General features: G+C 43.0%; 1 protein-coding gene across 4 annotated transcripts in view; it reads left to right on the forward strand.

Moving 5' to 3' along the window:
- LOC133462724 (NACHT, LRR and PYD domains-containing protein 3-like) overlaps positions 1–16,806 on the forward strand; it is a 228,676-nt gene that overhangs the window by 167,453 nt on the left and 44,417 nt on the right. For 2 of the 4 annotated variants that reach the window (XR_009784276.1, XM_061744122.1), the window contains exon 1: positions 15,549–15,681. The exons of the other annotated variants lie outside the window; for them this stretch is intronic. Coding sequence is in view for 1 of the 2 variants with exons in the window: in XM_061744122.1 (XP_061600106.1) it covers positions 15,606–15,681 (76 nt within the window). In the remaining variant the exon portion in view is untranslated. Of the gene's footprint in view, positions 1–15,548; positions 15,682–16,806 lie in introns of those variants that run through there. 4 annotated transcript variants of the gene reach the window in all.

A 16,806-nucleotide genomic window follows, 5' to 3' on the forward strand; every position in this document is an offset into this window, starting at 1 on the left:
CCTCTCTCTGGTCTGGAGGAACAAGCTCCTCTCTCTGGTCTGGAGGAACAAGCTCCTCTCTGGTCTGGAGGAACAAGCTCCTCTCTGGTCTGGAGGAACAAGCTCCTCTCTCTGGTCTGGAGGAACAAGCTCCTCTCTCTGGTCTGGAGGAACAAGCTCCTCTCTGGTCTGGAGGAACAAGCTCCTCTCTCTGGTCTGGAGGAACAAGCTCCTCTCTCTGGTCTGGAGGAACAAGCTCCTCTCTGGTCTGGAGGAACAAGCTCCTCTCTCTGGTCTGGAGGAACAAGCTCCTCTCTGGTCTGGAGGAACAAGCTCCTCTCTGGTCTGGAGGAACAAGCTCCTCTCTCTGGTCTGGAGGAACAAGCTCCTCTCTGGTCTGGAGGAACAAGCTCCTCTCTGGTCTGGAGGAACAAGCTCCTCTCTGGTCTGGAGGAACAAGCTCCTCTCTGGTCTGGAGGAACAAGCTCCTCTCTGGTCTGGAGGAACAAACTCCTCTCTCTGGTCTGGAGGAACAAGCTCCTCTCTCTGGTCTGGAGGAACAAGCTCCTCTCTGGTCTGGAGGAACAAGCTCCTCTCTCTGGTCTGGAGGAACAAGCTCCTCTCTGGTCTGGAGGAACAAGCTCCTCTCTCTGGTCTGGAGGAACAAGCTCCTCTCTGGTCTGGAGGAACAAGCTCCTCTCTGGTCTGGAGGAACAAGCTCCTCTCTCTGGTCTGGAGGAACAAGCTCCTCTCTCTGGAGGAACAAGCTCCTCTCTGGTCTGGAGGAACAAGCTCCTCTCTCTGGTCTGGAGGAACAAGCTCCTCTCTCTGGTCTGGAGGAACAAGCTCCTCTCTCTGGTCTGGAGGAACAAGCTCCTCTCTGGACTGGAGGAACAAGCTCCTCTCTGGTCTGGAGGAACAAGCTCCTCTCTCTGGTCTGGAGGAACAAGCTCCTCTCTGGTCTGGAGGAACAAGCTCCTCTCTCTGGAGGAACAAGCTCCTCTCTGGTCTGGAGGAACAAGCTCCTCTCTCTGGTCTGGAGGAACAAGCTCCTCTCTCTGGTCTGGAGGAACAAGCTCCTCTCTGGTCTGGAGGAACAAGCTCCTCTCTGGTCTGGAGGAACAAGCTCCTCTCTCTGGAGGAACAAGCTCCTCTCTCTGGTCTGGAGGAACAAGCTCCTCTCTGGTCTGGAGGAACAAGCTCCTCTCTCTGGTCTGGAGGAACAAGCTCCTCTCTGGTCTGGAGGAACAAGCTCCTCTCTGGTCTGGAGGAACAAGCTCCTCTCTCTGGTCTGGAGGAACAAGCTCCTCTCTCTGGAGGAACAAGCTCCTCTCTCTGGTCTGGAGGAACAAGCTCCTCTCTCTGGTCTGGAGGAACAAGCTCCTCTCTCTGGTCTGGAGGAACAAGCTCCTCTCTGGTCTGGAGGAACAAGCTCCTCTCTCTGGTCTGGAGGAACAAGCTCCTCTCTCTGGTCTGGAGGAACAAGCTCCTCTCTCTGGTCTGGAGGAACAAGCTCCTCTCTCTGGTCTGGAGGAACAAGCTCCTCTTTCTCTGGTCTGGAGGAACAAGCTCCTCTCTGGTCTGGAGGAACAAGCTCCTCTCTCTGGTCTGGAGGAACAAGCTCCTCTCTGGTCTGGAGGAACAAGCTCCTCTCTCTGGTCTGGAGGAACAAGCTCCTCTCTCTGGTCTGGAGGAACAAGCTCCTCTCTCTGGTCTGGAGGAACAAGCTCCTCTCTCTGGTCTGGAGGAACAAGCTCCTCTCTGGTCTGGAGGAACAAGCTCCTCTCTCTGGTCTGGAGGAACAAGCTCCTCTCTGGTCTGGAGGAACAAGCTCCTCTCTCTGGTCTGGAGGAACAAGCTCCTCTCTGGTCTGGAGGAACAAGCTCCTCTCTGGTCTGGAGGAACAAGCTCCTCTCTCTGGAGGAACAAGCTCCTCTCTCTGGTCTGGAGGAACAAGCTCCTCTCTGGTCTGGAGGAACAAGCTCCTCTCTCTGGTCTGGAGGAACAAGCTCCTCTCTCTGGTCTGGAGGAACAAGCTCCTCTCTCTGGTCTGGAGGAACAAGCTCCTCTCTCTGGTCTGGAGGAACAAGCTCCTCTCTCTGGTCTGGAGGAACAAGCTCCTCTCTCTGGTCTGGAGGAACAAGCTCCTCTCTCTGGTCTGGAGGAACAAGCTCCTCTCTGGTCTGGAGGAACAAGCTCCTCTCTGGTCTGGAGGAACAAGCTCCTCTCTCTGGAGGAACAAGCTCCTCTCTCTGGTCTGGAGGAACAAGCTCCTCTCTGGTCTGGAGGAACAAGCTCCTCTCTCTGGTCTGGAGGAACAAGCTCCTCTCTCTGGAGGAACAAGCTCCTCTCTCTGGTCTGGAGGAACAAGCTCCTCTCTCTGGTCTGGAGGAACAAGCTCCTCTCTCTGGTCTGGAGGAACAAGTTCCTCTCTCTGGTCTGGAGGAACAAGCTCCTCTCTCTGGTCTGGAGGAACAAGCTCCTCTCTGGTCTGGAGGAACAAGCTCCTCTCTGGTCTGGAGGAACAAGCTCCTCTCTCTGGTCTGGAGGAACAAGCTCCTCTCTCTGGTCTGGAGGAACAAGCTCCTCTCTCTGGTCTGGAGGAACAAGCTCCTCTCTCTGGTCTGGAGGAACAAGCTCCTCTCTCTGGTCTGGAGGAACAAACTCCTCTCTGGTCTGGAGGAACAAGCTCCTCTCTCTGGTCTGGAGGAACAAGCTCCTCTCTCTGGTCTGGAGGAACAAGCTCCTCTCTCTGGTCTGGAGGAACAAACTCCTCTCTGGTCTGGAGGAACAAGCTCCTCTCTCTGGTCTGGAGGAACAAGCTCCTCTCTGGTCTGGAGGAACAAGCTCCTCTCTCTGGTCTGGAGGAACAAGCTCCTCTCTCTGGTCTGGAGGAACAAGCTCCTCTCTCTGGTCTGGAGGAACAAGCTCCTCTCTGGTCTGGAGGAACAAGCTCCTCTCTCTGGTCTGGAGGAACAAGCTCCTCTCTCTGGTCTGGAGGAACAAGCTCCTCTCTCTGGTCTGGAGGAACAAGCTCCTCTCTCTGGTCTGGAGGAACAAGCTCCTCTCTGGTCTGGAGGAACAAGCTCCTCTCTCTGGTCTGGAGGAACAAGCTCATCTCTCTGGTCTGGAGGAACAAGCTCCTCTCTCTGGTACAACTTGGAACGAGGCAAAGATTCTCACTCCCCGGGGAAGAAACACGTGACCAATCAGTGCCTTTAGACAACATAGATGAACTTTACTCATTAATATAAACTATCTATCTTGTTCATCTAAAATAATTATATACATATATTTCAAAGTATTTTATTTTATTGGTTTATTTTTTGTTGTTTGCAGTAGTGAGGTGGTGTCCTAGCGCTCTCTACTGGCCAGCCGCCACTGGTTCAACTCCCAAATAATAAATGCCTTTTATTTTGTTGGTAAAATTGAAAGTGTAAACTTTCCCCAAAATAATTTAATTTCAATGTCCAAATACCTCCGGACCTGACGGTACCTGTGGTCAACGAGTGAAGCTGGAGCTGGAAATGATTCTCACCACAGCGATGAGCTGCACCAACTGAAGAAGTTAAAGGTCTCACAAACATCCAGGAAGTTCAGTTTAATTCAAATAGTAAGTAGTAAGTAGTAAGTAAGTAGTGAGAAACAACTTGATGTAGGAACGGTAAACATGGATAGGATGGAGTTTTACACCGGATAAGCACAACATGAATATAGTTTATGAATCAGAAAGATGACTTAATGTACAGTTAATTGTAGGAAACTGTTTTATTGGTGCAGTGATTCCCCAACAGGTTCAGGACTGAGAGGCGTTTGGAAGTCTGGCATTTGTACCGTGCTATTTTTGGTATCTGAGGATAACAGTTTTTATTACTGATACTTCTAGATTTGGATAAGCAAATAGGAGCAATTATGTTTTACATAATTGTTTCACAATTTACAGCTAATGACACGGTTACCAAAACTGGTAAGTGGCAGCAGCTAGTCATTAGAAACCAGAGACTCACGTCGTTATCAACTCACATCGGATGGAGACCAAAAGACTTTTCCCTGTCTGCAAATATGTTAAATTCTGCTATAAAGTTGGACATTTAAACACGGAGGTCATTGTAGATCTGACTCACTGTTGGATCCAGACCCAAGTGGTCACTTCAGGAACTGCACATACTGCTACTCCCCATTGGCTTCAGTTTACCGAGCTGACTAGAGTTCATAGACTAAAAAAACATGGAGGGAGCATTAAGTCACGTGATCCTTTGGTGTATGAAGAGCAGTTTTAACGCCACTTTTTCTTCATACGGAGCACAGCCATGATGCCAATCAGAATTAGATTTGGCTACAAGCTCCTTCAGCTGGAATATCTGCAGGGGAAGTGATAACGGCCAGCCATTGGCTGAGCTGGCTGTCACTCAGTCATAATAGAAATAAGATAATCCTTTATTTTCTCCCTCAGTGGGGAAACTTGTTGTCAGCTGTAACTTAATCTTCATGGTTCTGATGGATCTCTCCAAGGTTCTGATGGAGCTCTCCAAGTTTCTGATGGATCTCTCCATGGTTCTGATGGATCTCTCCATGGTTCTGATGGATCTCCATGGTTCTGATGGATCTCTCCAAGGTTCTGATGGATCTCTCCATGGTCCTGATGGATCTCCATGGTCCTGATGGATCTCTCCGTGGTTCTGATGATGATCTATAGATCACCAGGTTCCTGCATAGAGACATTTACAGACAAAAAAATGGAGCTGTTTGACAGAAGCCAAAATAAGATTGTGTTTTTATGTGGAGACTTTAATATTGATCTTGAAAATCCAAATTCAATGAACACAACAAGTGAATTCATAAATTCAATGTATACCTTGAGTCTGTTTCCAGTGATAACTAAACCAACGAGAATTACATCACAGAGTGCAACTGTTATTGACAACATTTTTACAAACGCAGTTGATGGAAAAGTAGAGAGTGGGATCTTGATAACTGATGTAAGTGATCATTTACCTGTTTTTACAGTTTATAAAAATTATCAATGTAATACAACGGGAATCACCTCAGAAAAATGAATAAGAAACAGATCTAACGAAGCATTGGAGGCGCTGAAAGAAGACCTAAAAAAACAGAATTGGGATGGAGTGTATGTAAATGATGTAAATATAGCTTATGATTCATTCATGACGCTATTGATAGATTTGTAGGAAAAACACTGTAGACTCAGGAGTATTGCCAAGAAAAATGCTATTGACAAACCATGGATGACCAAAGGACTACGAAATGCCTGCAAGAAGAAAAACTATTTATATAGATGTTTTTTTTAAACTAAGGTCAAAAGAAGCAGAAGAAAGGTATAAGAAATATAAAAATAAACTAGTATGGATAATAAGAAGACATAAAAAGGAATACTATGGTGATTTACTAAATAAAAATAGAAACAATATAAAGGCTACATGGGGAATAATAAACGGTGTAATAAAAAATGATCAAATAAAATCAGCTCTTCCAAATTATTTTGTGAAAGATAACTATGATATTAATGACAAAACTGAAATAGTAAGCGAGTTTAATGATTTTTTTGTAAACATAGGCCCTAGTCTTGCAGCAAACATACCAACAATAAAAGACAATACAGATGAAAACACAATAATGGATAATGTGAATAGCATTTTTCTTGGTAAGGTAGAAAAAGAAGAAATACTGAATATTGTAAAAAGTTGTGCAAGTAAAGGATCCACTGACTGTGCAGATATGGATATGATATTAGTAAAGAATATAATTGAATTGGTTATTGAACCATTTACATATATTTGCAATCTATAATTTTCAACGGGGATATTTCCTGATAATATGAAAACAGCAAAAGTAATTCCACTCTATAAAAAGGGAGATAAACATGTTTTTTCCAACTACAGACCAGTATCCTTGCTTCCACAATTTTCAAAAATATTAGAGAAATTATTTGTAGTTAGATTAGATAAATTTATAGACAGATACAATATTTTAAACAATGGTCAGTATGGATTTAGAACCAATCACTCCACATCAATGGCACTTATGGAATTAACTGAATAAATTCCCACTGCAATCGATAAGATACATTATTTTGTAAGTATTTTTGTTGACCTCAAAAAAGCCTTTGATACCATAAATCATACCATACTTCTAAAAAAAAGTTGCAAATACGGTATCAGAGGGGTGGCACATCAATGGGTCTCAAGCTACTTAGAGAATAGAAAGTAGTATGTGCAGATAAATAATGTCAAATCTGAATCACAATTTATTAAGTGTGGCGTTCCTCAGGGCTCGGTACTCGGACCAAAACTGTTTATTTTGTATATTGATGATTTTGTTTATGTTTCCAAACTGCTCAAATGTATTTTGTTTGCGGACGACACTACTTTGTTATTCTGGGGAAGATTTAACACATGTGTTGAATGTGGTTAAAAAGGAATTTAAAAGAATAAAAACATGGTTTGAGGTAAATAAATTATCAGTGAATCTTGAAAAACAAACTTCATGATATTTAGTAACAGAAAAAGAGAAACGGACTCTTCAATTAATATAGATGGTATTGAAATTAATAGAGTAAGAGAAACCAAGTTTTTGGGTGTCATGCTCGATGAGAATTTGAATTGGAAATCACATATCAATTATACAAAGATAAAAATATCAAAAACAGTTGCTCTGTTACACAAAGTTAAGGATTTATTGGACAACAAAGCATTGTACATTTTATATAACACTCTGATTGTTCCATATCTGACCTACTGTGTTGAAGTTTGGGGAAATGCCTGTAAAACATTTATATTCAATCAATTTTCATTCTGCAAAAAAGAGCCATAAGGATAATTAGTAGAAAACGATATAGAGATCCAACAAATCCATTATTCCTTCAGTTAAATTTGTTGAAATTTCATGAACTAGTAGACTATAGTATTCTGCAAATTATGTTTAAAGCTCATAAAAAACTTTACCAATCAACATTCAGAAAAGATTTGAAAAAAGAAAAAGCAAGTATAATTTAAAAGGAACAGAGATTTTTATAAAACCAAGATGCAGGACTAAATTATTAAGAATCAGTTTATGGAACAATCTGAATAAAGAAAACAAAGAATCAAATCAACATTACATTCAAAAGAACAATTAAAGCCTGAATGTTAAGGAAATATAACGAAAAATGTTGAGTTTGATTGACAAACCCGTAGGCGGTGGTAATTTTATTTAATGTTATTTTAATTTTATTTTATTTTAGTTATTTTTATTCACTTAATTGTTGTTTTTCTATTATTATTATTAATTTATTTGTGAAAGGGGCAGATCAGATAAGATTCTTCTTCTTTCTGCTCCTTTTCATTCACAAGTTAGGAACATTTGTATTTGTGTTTGTATTGAATTGTTTGGTTTTTTGAATGAAATAAAGAATAAAATAAAATGAAAAAAATAATTAAAAAAATTAAATAATAGTCCTGGACCAGCAGATCCAGAACCAGCTGATGGTCCAGTCTTAGTCCTGGACCAGCAGATCCAGACTAAACCAGCTGATGGTCCAGTCTTAGTCCTGGACCAGCAGATCCAGACTAAACCAGCTGATGGTCCAGTCTTAGTCCTGGACCAGCAGGTCCAGACTAAACCAGCTGATGGTCCAGTCTTAGTCCTGGACCAGCAGATCCAGACTAAACCAGCTGATGGTCCAGTCTTAGTCCTGGACCAGCAGGTCCAGACTAAACCAGCTGATGGTCCAGTCTTAGTCCTGGACCAGCAGATCCAGACTAAACCAGCTGATGGTCCAGTCTTAGTCCTGGACCAGCAGGTCCAGAACCTGCTGATGGTCCAGTCTTAGTCCTGGACCAGCAGGTCCAGACTAAACCAGCTGATGGTCCAGTCTTAGTCCTGGACCAGCAGGTCCAGAACCTGCTGATGGTCCAGTCTTAGTCCTGGACCAGCAGATCGGTGTGATCTGATCATCAGCAGGTTCCTCTAACGGAGCCAAAGCTCCATCAGGATTTGCAGGTTCCATCGTTGAGCTCCTTTAGTTGTTTCTTCAGATCACGTGGTTGATGGTGAGATTGTTGCAGCTCCACTCTTGTGTAACTTATCTGGTGATGTGGGGACTGTCGTGTCCTTCATTTGGTCTTGAACTTATTGTTGACGTTACGTTTCCTCATATTCTGCACTTCACTGCATCACCAGTGAGTGTCGCCACCGGACAAAACCTCAGAAAAGTGTGTACGCCAGTCTTAATGTGTGAGTGAAAGACCGCAACTTTCTACGTTCAAATCCATTTTTGTATATCCGACCATGAGCGTAGAAAGTGGCGTACGCATGTTTTTTGAACATGAGGCCCCAGCTCACTGATGTGGCTGACGTGGAGTTGATGCAGTTTCATCCTGAAAAGGTTGCAATACAAGGTGGGACACTTTCCTCAGTATCTGAGCAGTTTCCTCCTCTGGAGAGGTCGGCTCTGCCAGATATCTCTTCACCTCTACGTGGCATCTGTGCTGGTGCTCTGGGACCTCTGGGTTGCACCTGAAACAAACAAAGACATGACAACCGGCCAACTTTATTATAAATTAATGCTAAACTGACGTTATTACTAACCGACTTGGCTGCCCAGAAGGTCCCACAGGTTGTCATGATCCACTGTGATAAGATAGTGGACTTTCTTCAAACCTCAACTGACAGCTCACCTGAGCAGCACCTGAGCAGCACCTGAGGCTACCACCAGGCCAGCACCGGGCCTCCAGCAGCCAGGAAACACTTCTACCAGCAGCAGCAGCTACCACCAGCAGCAGCAGCTTCTACCACCAGCAGCAGCTACCACCACCAGCAGCAGCTACCACCACCAGCAGCAGCCTCTACCACCAGTAGCAGCAGCTTCTACCAGCAGCAGCAGCTACCACCAGCAGCAGTTACCACCAGCAGCAGCCTCTACCACCAGCAGCAGCAGCTACCACCAGCAGCAGCAGCCTCTACCACCAGTAGCAGCAGCTTCTACCAGCAGCAGCAGCTACCACCAGCAGCAGTTACCACCAGCAGCAGCCTCTACCACCAGCAGCAGCAGCTACCACCACCAGCAGCAGCCTCTACCACCAGTAGCAGCAGCTTCTACCAGCAGCAGCAGCTACCACCAGCAGCAGTTACCACCAGCAGCAGCCTCTACCACCAGCAGCAGCCTCTACCAGCAGCAGCAGCCTCTACCAGCAGCAGTTACCACCAGCAGCAGTTACCACCAGCAGCAGCCTCTACCACCAGCAGCAGCTACCACCAGCAGCAGCAGCTACCACCAGCAGCAGCAGCTACCACCAGCAGCAGCCTCTACCAGCAGCAGCTACCACCAGCAGCAGCCTCTACCAGCAGCAGCCTCTACCACCAGCAGCAGCTACCACCAGCAGCAGCCTCTACCAGCAGCAGCTACCACCAGCAGCAGCTACCACCAGCAGCAGCCTCTACCAGCAGCAGCTACCACCAGCAGCAGCCTCTACCAGCAGCAGCCTCTACCACCAGCAGCAGCTACCACCAGCAGCAGCCTCTACCAGCAGCAGCCTCTACCACCAGCAGCAGCTACCACCAGCAGCAGCCTCTACCAGCAGCAGCAGCCTCTACCAGCAGCAGCTACCACCAGCAGCAGCTACCACCAGCAGCAGCTACCACCAGCAGCAGCTACCACCAGCAGCAGCCTCTACCAGCAGCAGCCTCTACCACCAGCAGCAGCCTCTACCAGCAGCAGCCTCTACCACCAGCAGCAGCCTCTACCACCAGCAGCAGCCTCTACCAGCAGCAGCCTCTACCACCAGCAGCAGCTACCACCAGCAGCAGCCTCTACCAGCAGCAGCCTCTACCACCAGCAGCAGCTACCACCAGCAGCAGCCTCTACCAGCAGCCGCAGCCTCTACCAGCAGCAGCTACCACCAGCAGCAGCTACCACCAGCAGCAGCAGCTACCACCAGCAGCAGCCTCTACCAGCAGCAGCTACCACCAGCAGCAGCCTCTACCAGCAGCAGCAGCCTCTACCAGCAGCAGCTACCACCAGCAGCAGCTACCACCAGCAGCAGCCTCTACCAGCAGCAGCCTCTACCACCAGCAGCAGCCTCTACCAGCAGCAGCCTCTACCACCAGCAGCAGCTACCACCAGCAGCAGCCTCTACCAGCAGCAGCCTCTACCACCAGCAGCAGCTACCACCAGCAGCAGCCTCTACCAGCAGCAGCCTCTACCACCAGCAGCAGCTACCACCAGCAGCAGCTACCACCAGCAGCAGTTACCACCAGCAGCAGCCTCTACCAGCAGCAGCTACCACCAGCAGCAGCTACCACCAGCAGCAGCCTCTACCACCAGCAGCAGCCTCTACCACCAGCAGCAGCTACCACCAGCAGCAGCTACCACCAGCAGCAGTTACCACCAGCAGCAGTTACCACCAGCAGCAGTTACCACCAGCAGCAGTTACCACCAGCAGCAGCAGCCTATACCAGCAGCAGCTTCTACCAGCAGCAGCTACCACCAGCAGCAGCCTCTACCAGCAGCAGCAGCCTATACCAGCAGCAGCTTCTACCAGCAGCAGCTACCATCAGCAGCAGCCTCTACCAGCAGCAGCTACCACCAGCAGCAGCCTCTACCAGCAGCAGCTACCACCAGCAGCAGTTACCACCAGCAGCAGCTACCACCACAAGCAGCAGCCTCTACCAGCAGCCTCTACCAGCAGCCTCTACCAGCAGCCTCTACCAGCAGCAGCTTCTATTCAATTCAATTAAATTTTATTTATATAGCGTCTAATACAACAGAGTTGTCTCTAGACGCTTTCCAGAGACCCATACCCAGAACATGACCCCTGAGCAGTTATTACATAAACAATGGCAGGTAAAAACTCCCCTAGTGGGAGAAAAACCTTAAGCCAAACAGTGGCAAGGAAAACTCCCCTTTAGGAGGGAAGAAACCTTGAGCAGGACCAGGCTCATAAGGGGGGACCCTCCTGCCGAGGGCCAGACTGGTGGGTCAGGGACGTCGACAGCACAGCAGGCAGGTGGAAGCAGCAACGGGATGACCGGGGGTGGGGACCGCAGGCCAGCACACAGCTCCCGAAGCTCCGGCCCAATCAGCAAGTCCCAGGTTGGGGTGCAGGGTCAGGAAAAGACTTGTGCTCCGTAATGCAAGCTACAAGCCACCCACGACCACCTGCAAGTTCCGGTGTCCGGCAAAGGATGCTGCAACATGGACAAAAGAGAGAAAAGGGAGGAGAAGGGGGGGCCAGCACAAGAAACTACAGGAGCGACTCTGACACACTAAAGTTTACACTACCTAGAGATTTACCAACACCAGCTAGAGGTTTACTAAACACTAACTATAGGCTTTACTAAACAGAAATGTTTTAAGTTTAGTTTTAAAGGTGGAGGTGGTGTCAGCCTCCTTAACCCAGATTGGAAGTTGGTTCCATAGTAATGGTGCCTGATAGCAGAACGCCCGCCCTCCAAATCTACATTTAGATACTCTAGGAACTACGAGTAAACCTGCACTCTGAGAGCGGAGAGCTCTGACAGGAACATAAGGCACTATCAGGTCTTGCAAATAATGCGGAGCTGAGCCGTTTTGGGCTTTATACGCAAGTAATAAAATTTTAAACTGGATTCTGAATTTTACGGGTAACCAATGGAGCGACGCTAACACTGGAGAGACGTGGTCTCTCCTGCTAATTCCTGTCAGCACTCGTGCTGCTGCATTTTGGATCAGCTGGAGCCTATTCAGCAAAGTTAGTTATTTATACAACCTAGTGAATAGGTAGTAATGTTTAGTTTAGATATTTTTAAATTTTCTTTTTGTTTGTTTTGTTGTTGTTCTCATCTTTACCACAAACATGTCTGATAGCATAAATGATTTTCAGTATATTGAACATCTCAACCTGGGACAAAACGTAATAGAATATGAACAGGGTATAGATCCGGAATATAATCTTTTTAAAAATATAAACACCAGTTGCTGTTATTATACAGAGAAGCAGTTTAACAATAATATTACTATTGAACATGGCATAAATATTATTCATTTCAACAGCAGAAGTTTATATATAAACTTCCAAAGTATAAAAGAATATTTATCACAGTTCAAAACGCATTTTAATATTATCGGCGTCTCAGAAACATGGCTTAACGAAGGAAGAGGCACAGATTTTGTTTTGCAGGGATATGAGCTGAATTACATTAGTAGAGAAAGCAAAGTTGGAGGAGGTGTGGCTCTATTTGTTGATAAAGGCCTCAGATATAAGGTTGTGGACAATATGTCGGTTACCATTGATGATGTAATGGAGTGCATTACTATTGAAATATGCATGGAAAAAATTAAAAATGTCATCCTCAGTTGTGTGTATAGGAAACCTGGGTCAAACATTGGAATCTTTATAGAAAATATGGAAAAGGTATTCACTAAAGAAAAGCAAAAAGTCAAATATGTCTGTCGGGATTTTAACATTGACTTGTTGAATCCCAGCAGGCATAAAATGACAGATGAATTTGTTGAGGCAATGTACAGTATGGGTTTATTTCCAACAATCATAAAACCAACCAGAATAACATCCCACTCAGCCACTTTGATTGACAACATTTTTACAAACAATATGGACAATACTGTAAGCGGAGTATTAGTTAATGATATTAGTGATCACCTGCCTGTCTTTGTGATTCATGAATGTAGCTACAAAAGGAACTGGTCGTGTAAAGAAGTTGAGTACAGGAGAGTAAGATCTGAGGAATCGATAACAGCATTTAGAAATGACTTAATGAATTATAATTGGAAAGTACTTTGTGAAGAAACTGATGTTAACAAAGCGTATGAATTATTTTTAGACATGTTCAAAAATGCATATGACAAAAACTGTCCAATCAAACAACGTATTAGTAACAAGAAGTATTCTGAAAACCCCTGGATGACGAAGGGACTGCAAAATGCCTGTAAGAAAAAGAATACTCTATATAGGCATTTTATAAAACATAGAACGAAAGAGGTGGAGGTTAAATATAAGAAATACAAAAACAAATTAACTAATATTATGAGGGTATGTAAGAAGGATTATTATAATAAATTATTGGATAATAATAAAAATAACATAAAAAGTACATGGACTATATTAAATAATATTATTAGAAAAAAACAAAACAAACCAGACTACCCTGAATGGTTTACGGACAAAGACATAACAATTACTAATAGGAATGAAGTGGTTGATAGATTTAACAATTTCTTTGTTAATGTGGGTCCTGAACTGGCCAAAGAAATAAATAACTCCGGGAAGAAATTTGTTGAGGAAAAATGGATGGAGAGAAATCCAAACTCAATCATACTGGGAAGTGTACAAGTAAAACATCAAAAGATTGGAATGATATTGATATGTTTCTTGTAAAGAATAATACATGGAATTGTGAAACCGCTAACTCACTTATGTAATTTATCATTCAAAACAGGAACATTTCCAGAAAAAATGAAAGTGGCTAAAGTAATTCCGTTGTATAAAGATGGTGACAAACACCTGTTCACCAACTATAGACCTGTATCCTTGCTTTCTCAGTTCTCAAAAATAATCGAAAAACTTTTTGTTACAAGACTGGATAACTTCATTGAAAAAAACAATATATTAACGGACAGTCAGTATGGGTTTAGGTCAGGCAGATCAACTTCCATGGCATTAATTGAGTTGGTAGAGGAAATAACAAACTGTATAGAGGATAAGAAATATGCTATGGGAATATTTGTTGACCTAAAAAAAGCATTTGACACAATTGATCATGAGATACTACTAAAAAAACTGGAGCGGCATGGCATAAGAGGGGTTGCATTTGATTGGATTAAGAGCTACATTAAAAACAGGCGTCAATTTGTGCAGATGGGTCAGCATAAGTCTAAGAGTCTTAATATTACCTGTGGTGTCCCACAAGGGTCAGTCTTAGGCCCAAAACTTTTTATTTTGTATATCAATGATATTTGTAAAGTTTCAAAGGTACTTAAGTTTGTTGTATTTGCGGATGACACAAATATTTTTTGTTCTGGAGAAGACTTGCCGCAGCTCGTGGAAGTGGTCACGAATGAATTGTATGAATTAAAATTTTGGTTTGATACAAATAAGTTATCATTGAATTTGAACAAAACAAAATTTATGTTATTTGGAAATCGTAAAATGAATGAAGATGTTCAAATAGAAATGAATAATGTTGTATTAGAAAGAGTTTATGAAAACACATTTTTGGGTGTCTTAATAGACCACAAGTTATGCTGGAAGGCCCACATTAGGTATCTGTGTTCTAAGATGGCAAGGAGTATTGGAGTGCTGAATAAATGTAGAAACATCTTGAACCAAACAACACTACACAATCTGTACTGTGCACTCATATCACCATCTCTGATCTATTGTGTTGAAATCTGGGGTAATACTTACAAGAGCACCTTACAAAGGATATGCACATTGCAAAAAAGAGCAGTAAGGATAATAAATCATGCTGGGTATCTCCATCACACCAATCCTCTATTTCTTAAATTACAGACTTTGAAATTTGTGGACCTAGTGAAAATTAGAACAGCAATAATAATGTTCAAAGCAAGAAATAATACACTGCCTGAAAACATTCAAAAAATGTTTCAAGCTAAAGAAGGACAATATAGTCTGAGAGGAAAATTACATTTTAAACTACCATGTGTACGCACTACTCTTAAAACCATGTGCATATCAGTTTGTGGGGGAACTTTGTGGAATGGTCTAGATGATGAAATCAAACATAGTACTAACTCTATACAGTTTAAAAACACATACAAGAAAGCAATTCTTGACAAGTATAAAAATGAAATTCTAAAGAAAGTAATTTACTTTACATATCTATTTCTTTGATTATTATTTTGTTCATTGTGGATGGATTATATACGATACAAATATAACTGCCGGCATTCAAGGCTGTTCGTGGATTATTGTAGAGGTGACTGGGATATTGGACTCTTGAATTTAGGATATTGTAGGAGACCGGTTCAATTATGATTATAATTACTGATATTACGTATTGGTTGTTTGTGTTGTATTTATTTTTTTGTTATTTTGTCTTTTTCCTTTCTTTTCTTTTCTTCTCTTTTCTTCTCTTTCTTTTCTTTTCTTTTCTTTTAATTTTATTTAATTTTTATAGTTTATATATGATATTGTGAGGAAGGGACAGGACTAAATAAGCGTTCTGCTTCCTCCTGTTCCCTCTCGAACACATTGTTTTGCTGTGTGTTTTATTTTTGAATGAGACTGTTAAATTGTTTTGCTTTTTTTTTAAATATTTTCATGCTTTTAATTTGTTGTGTTCGAGACAAAGCCAATAAATAAATAAAAAAAAATAAAATAGTCCAACTGATCTCTCGGTTTTTCAGATGCGTGAACTGAAGTGACCGACGCCAATCAATTAGAACACTAGTTAACTGTCCGGCTGATCATGACCCTCCCCCAGTATAATTACCTCTGGAGTCTCTCACGGCGCCAACAGCACATCTCAGGTGAGGCTCAATCTGATGAGTCGCCATGGCAACGGACACACCCACCGCTCAAAGTCCACAACTATAAAGATGGAGACAAAATCTGTTTGTCAGGAGTGGGAACTTACTTGTCCAGAATGAACCGTCCAACTGCAGCAGAGAGATGAAGAACATGAACAGAATCATCAGTTTTATGGTTTATGGTCTGTTTTTGTGCTCCTCGGTTTTCTCTAATGATGGTGAGTAAGCAGTTAACTCTGATATTTTTTAAAGGACTAACATATAAAAACGTCTAATATCCAACAATTGTCAGTTTGAATATAAAATACGGGTAAACATCAGTTAAATCCATAAATGTGTCTACGGTGCAAGTAAGTTGAAACTTTAGTGACAGGATTCTTCAACCGTCGACAGCAGGAGGAAGAAGCTTCTCTGGACCTGAATCAAAGTCCAAAATAACCTACATTTACGACGTTGTTGGTTGGTTATTTTAAACAATTTAGCAAAAACATGGGCATAAAAATCAACAATACAAATGACAAAAAAAAGGGTTAGATGTTAGTTAGGGTTTGATCAGAAATCCTTCATGTTGTTTTACTGATGTAGTGTTTAGTTTTCACCACAAGGTGGCGGTGAAGACGTCAACATGGAGCTTGTTTGTCACGAGGTTTGAATGTAGATTTGTTTCAGTTAGGTCAGAAAAAAGGAGTCATTATACTTTTACTGGAAAAATACGAATCCTGCTCATCGCTTATTTATTTATTGACAAGTCCAAATTGGAAAAAGATGGGATGGGATGGAAAATGCAAAGTAATAATAATAATAATTATAACTGTCAAGATAAACAATTACAGTAAAGTTACGTTAACAGATAAAATTGTAGTTATTTACCTTCAGAATTAATAGTTAACTCTAACTGCTAGACCTCTGTCAAACTCCTCTTCAGAAAACCTATGAGAGCAAAGTGTTGTGTTAATAATTAAAATATGGAAGGATTAAAGTCAGAAGGAGCTCGGCTCTTAAAGGTTTTATATGGAAGGAGAAAATGTTTATGATTTAAAGGAAACCACCAAAGGGAAGATGGTTGATGAAATATGAAGTCTTCTGCTGATCATCACAACTCTGGCTGCAGTAATTTACATCAGCTGGAGGCTGTTAAAAGTTATGTTAGGACAAACATTTAATAAGAACTGGAGTGGTCCAACCTTCAAATAACAAATGTGTTTTTCTGTTTCTATTTTTTTAAACGTGTCTTCAGTCACCAGAGACGTCTGAACTCACCGGCCTGAAGAGAAGGATCTTAACAGAAATCAGTGATGAAATCAGAAAACAGAAATCAGTGATGAGTTCATTTGGTAGTCAGG

Source organism: Cololabis saira, chromosome 16, assembly GCF_033807715.1.
Source record: "Cololabis saira isolate AMF1-May2022 chromosome 16, fColSai1.1, whole genome shotgun sequence".
Taxonomy (NCBI): domain Eukaryota; kingdom Metazoa; phylum Chordata; class Actinopteri; order Beloniformes; family Belonidae; genus Cololabis; species Cololabis saira.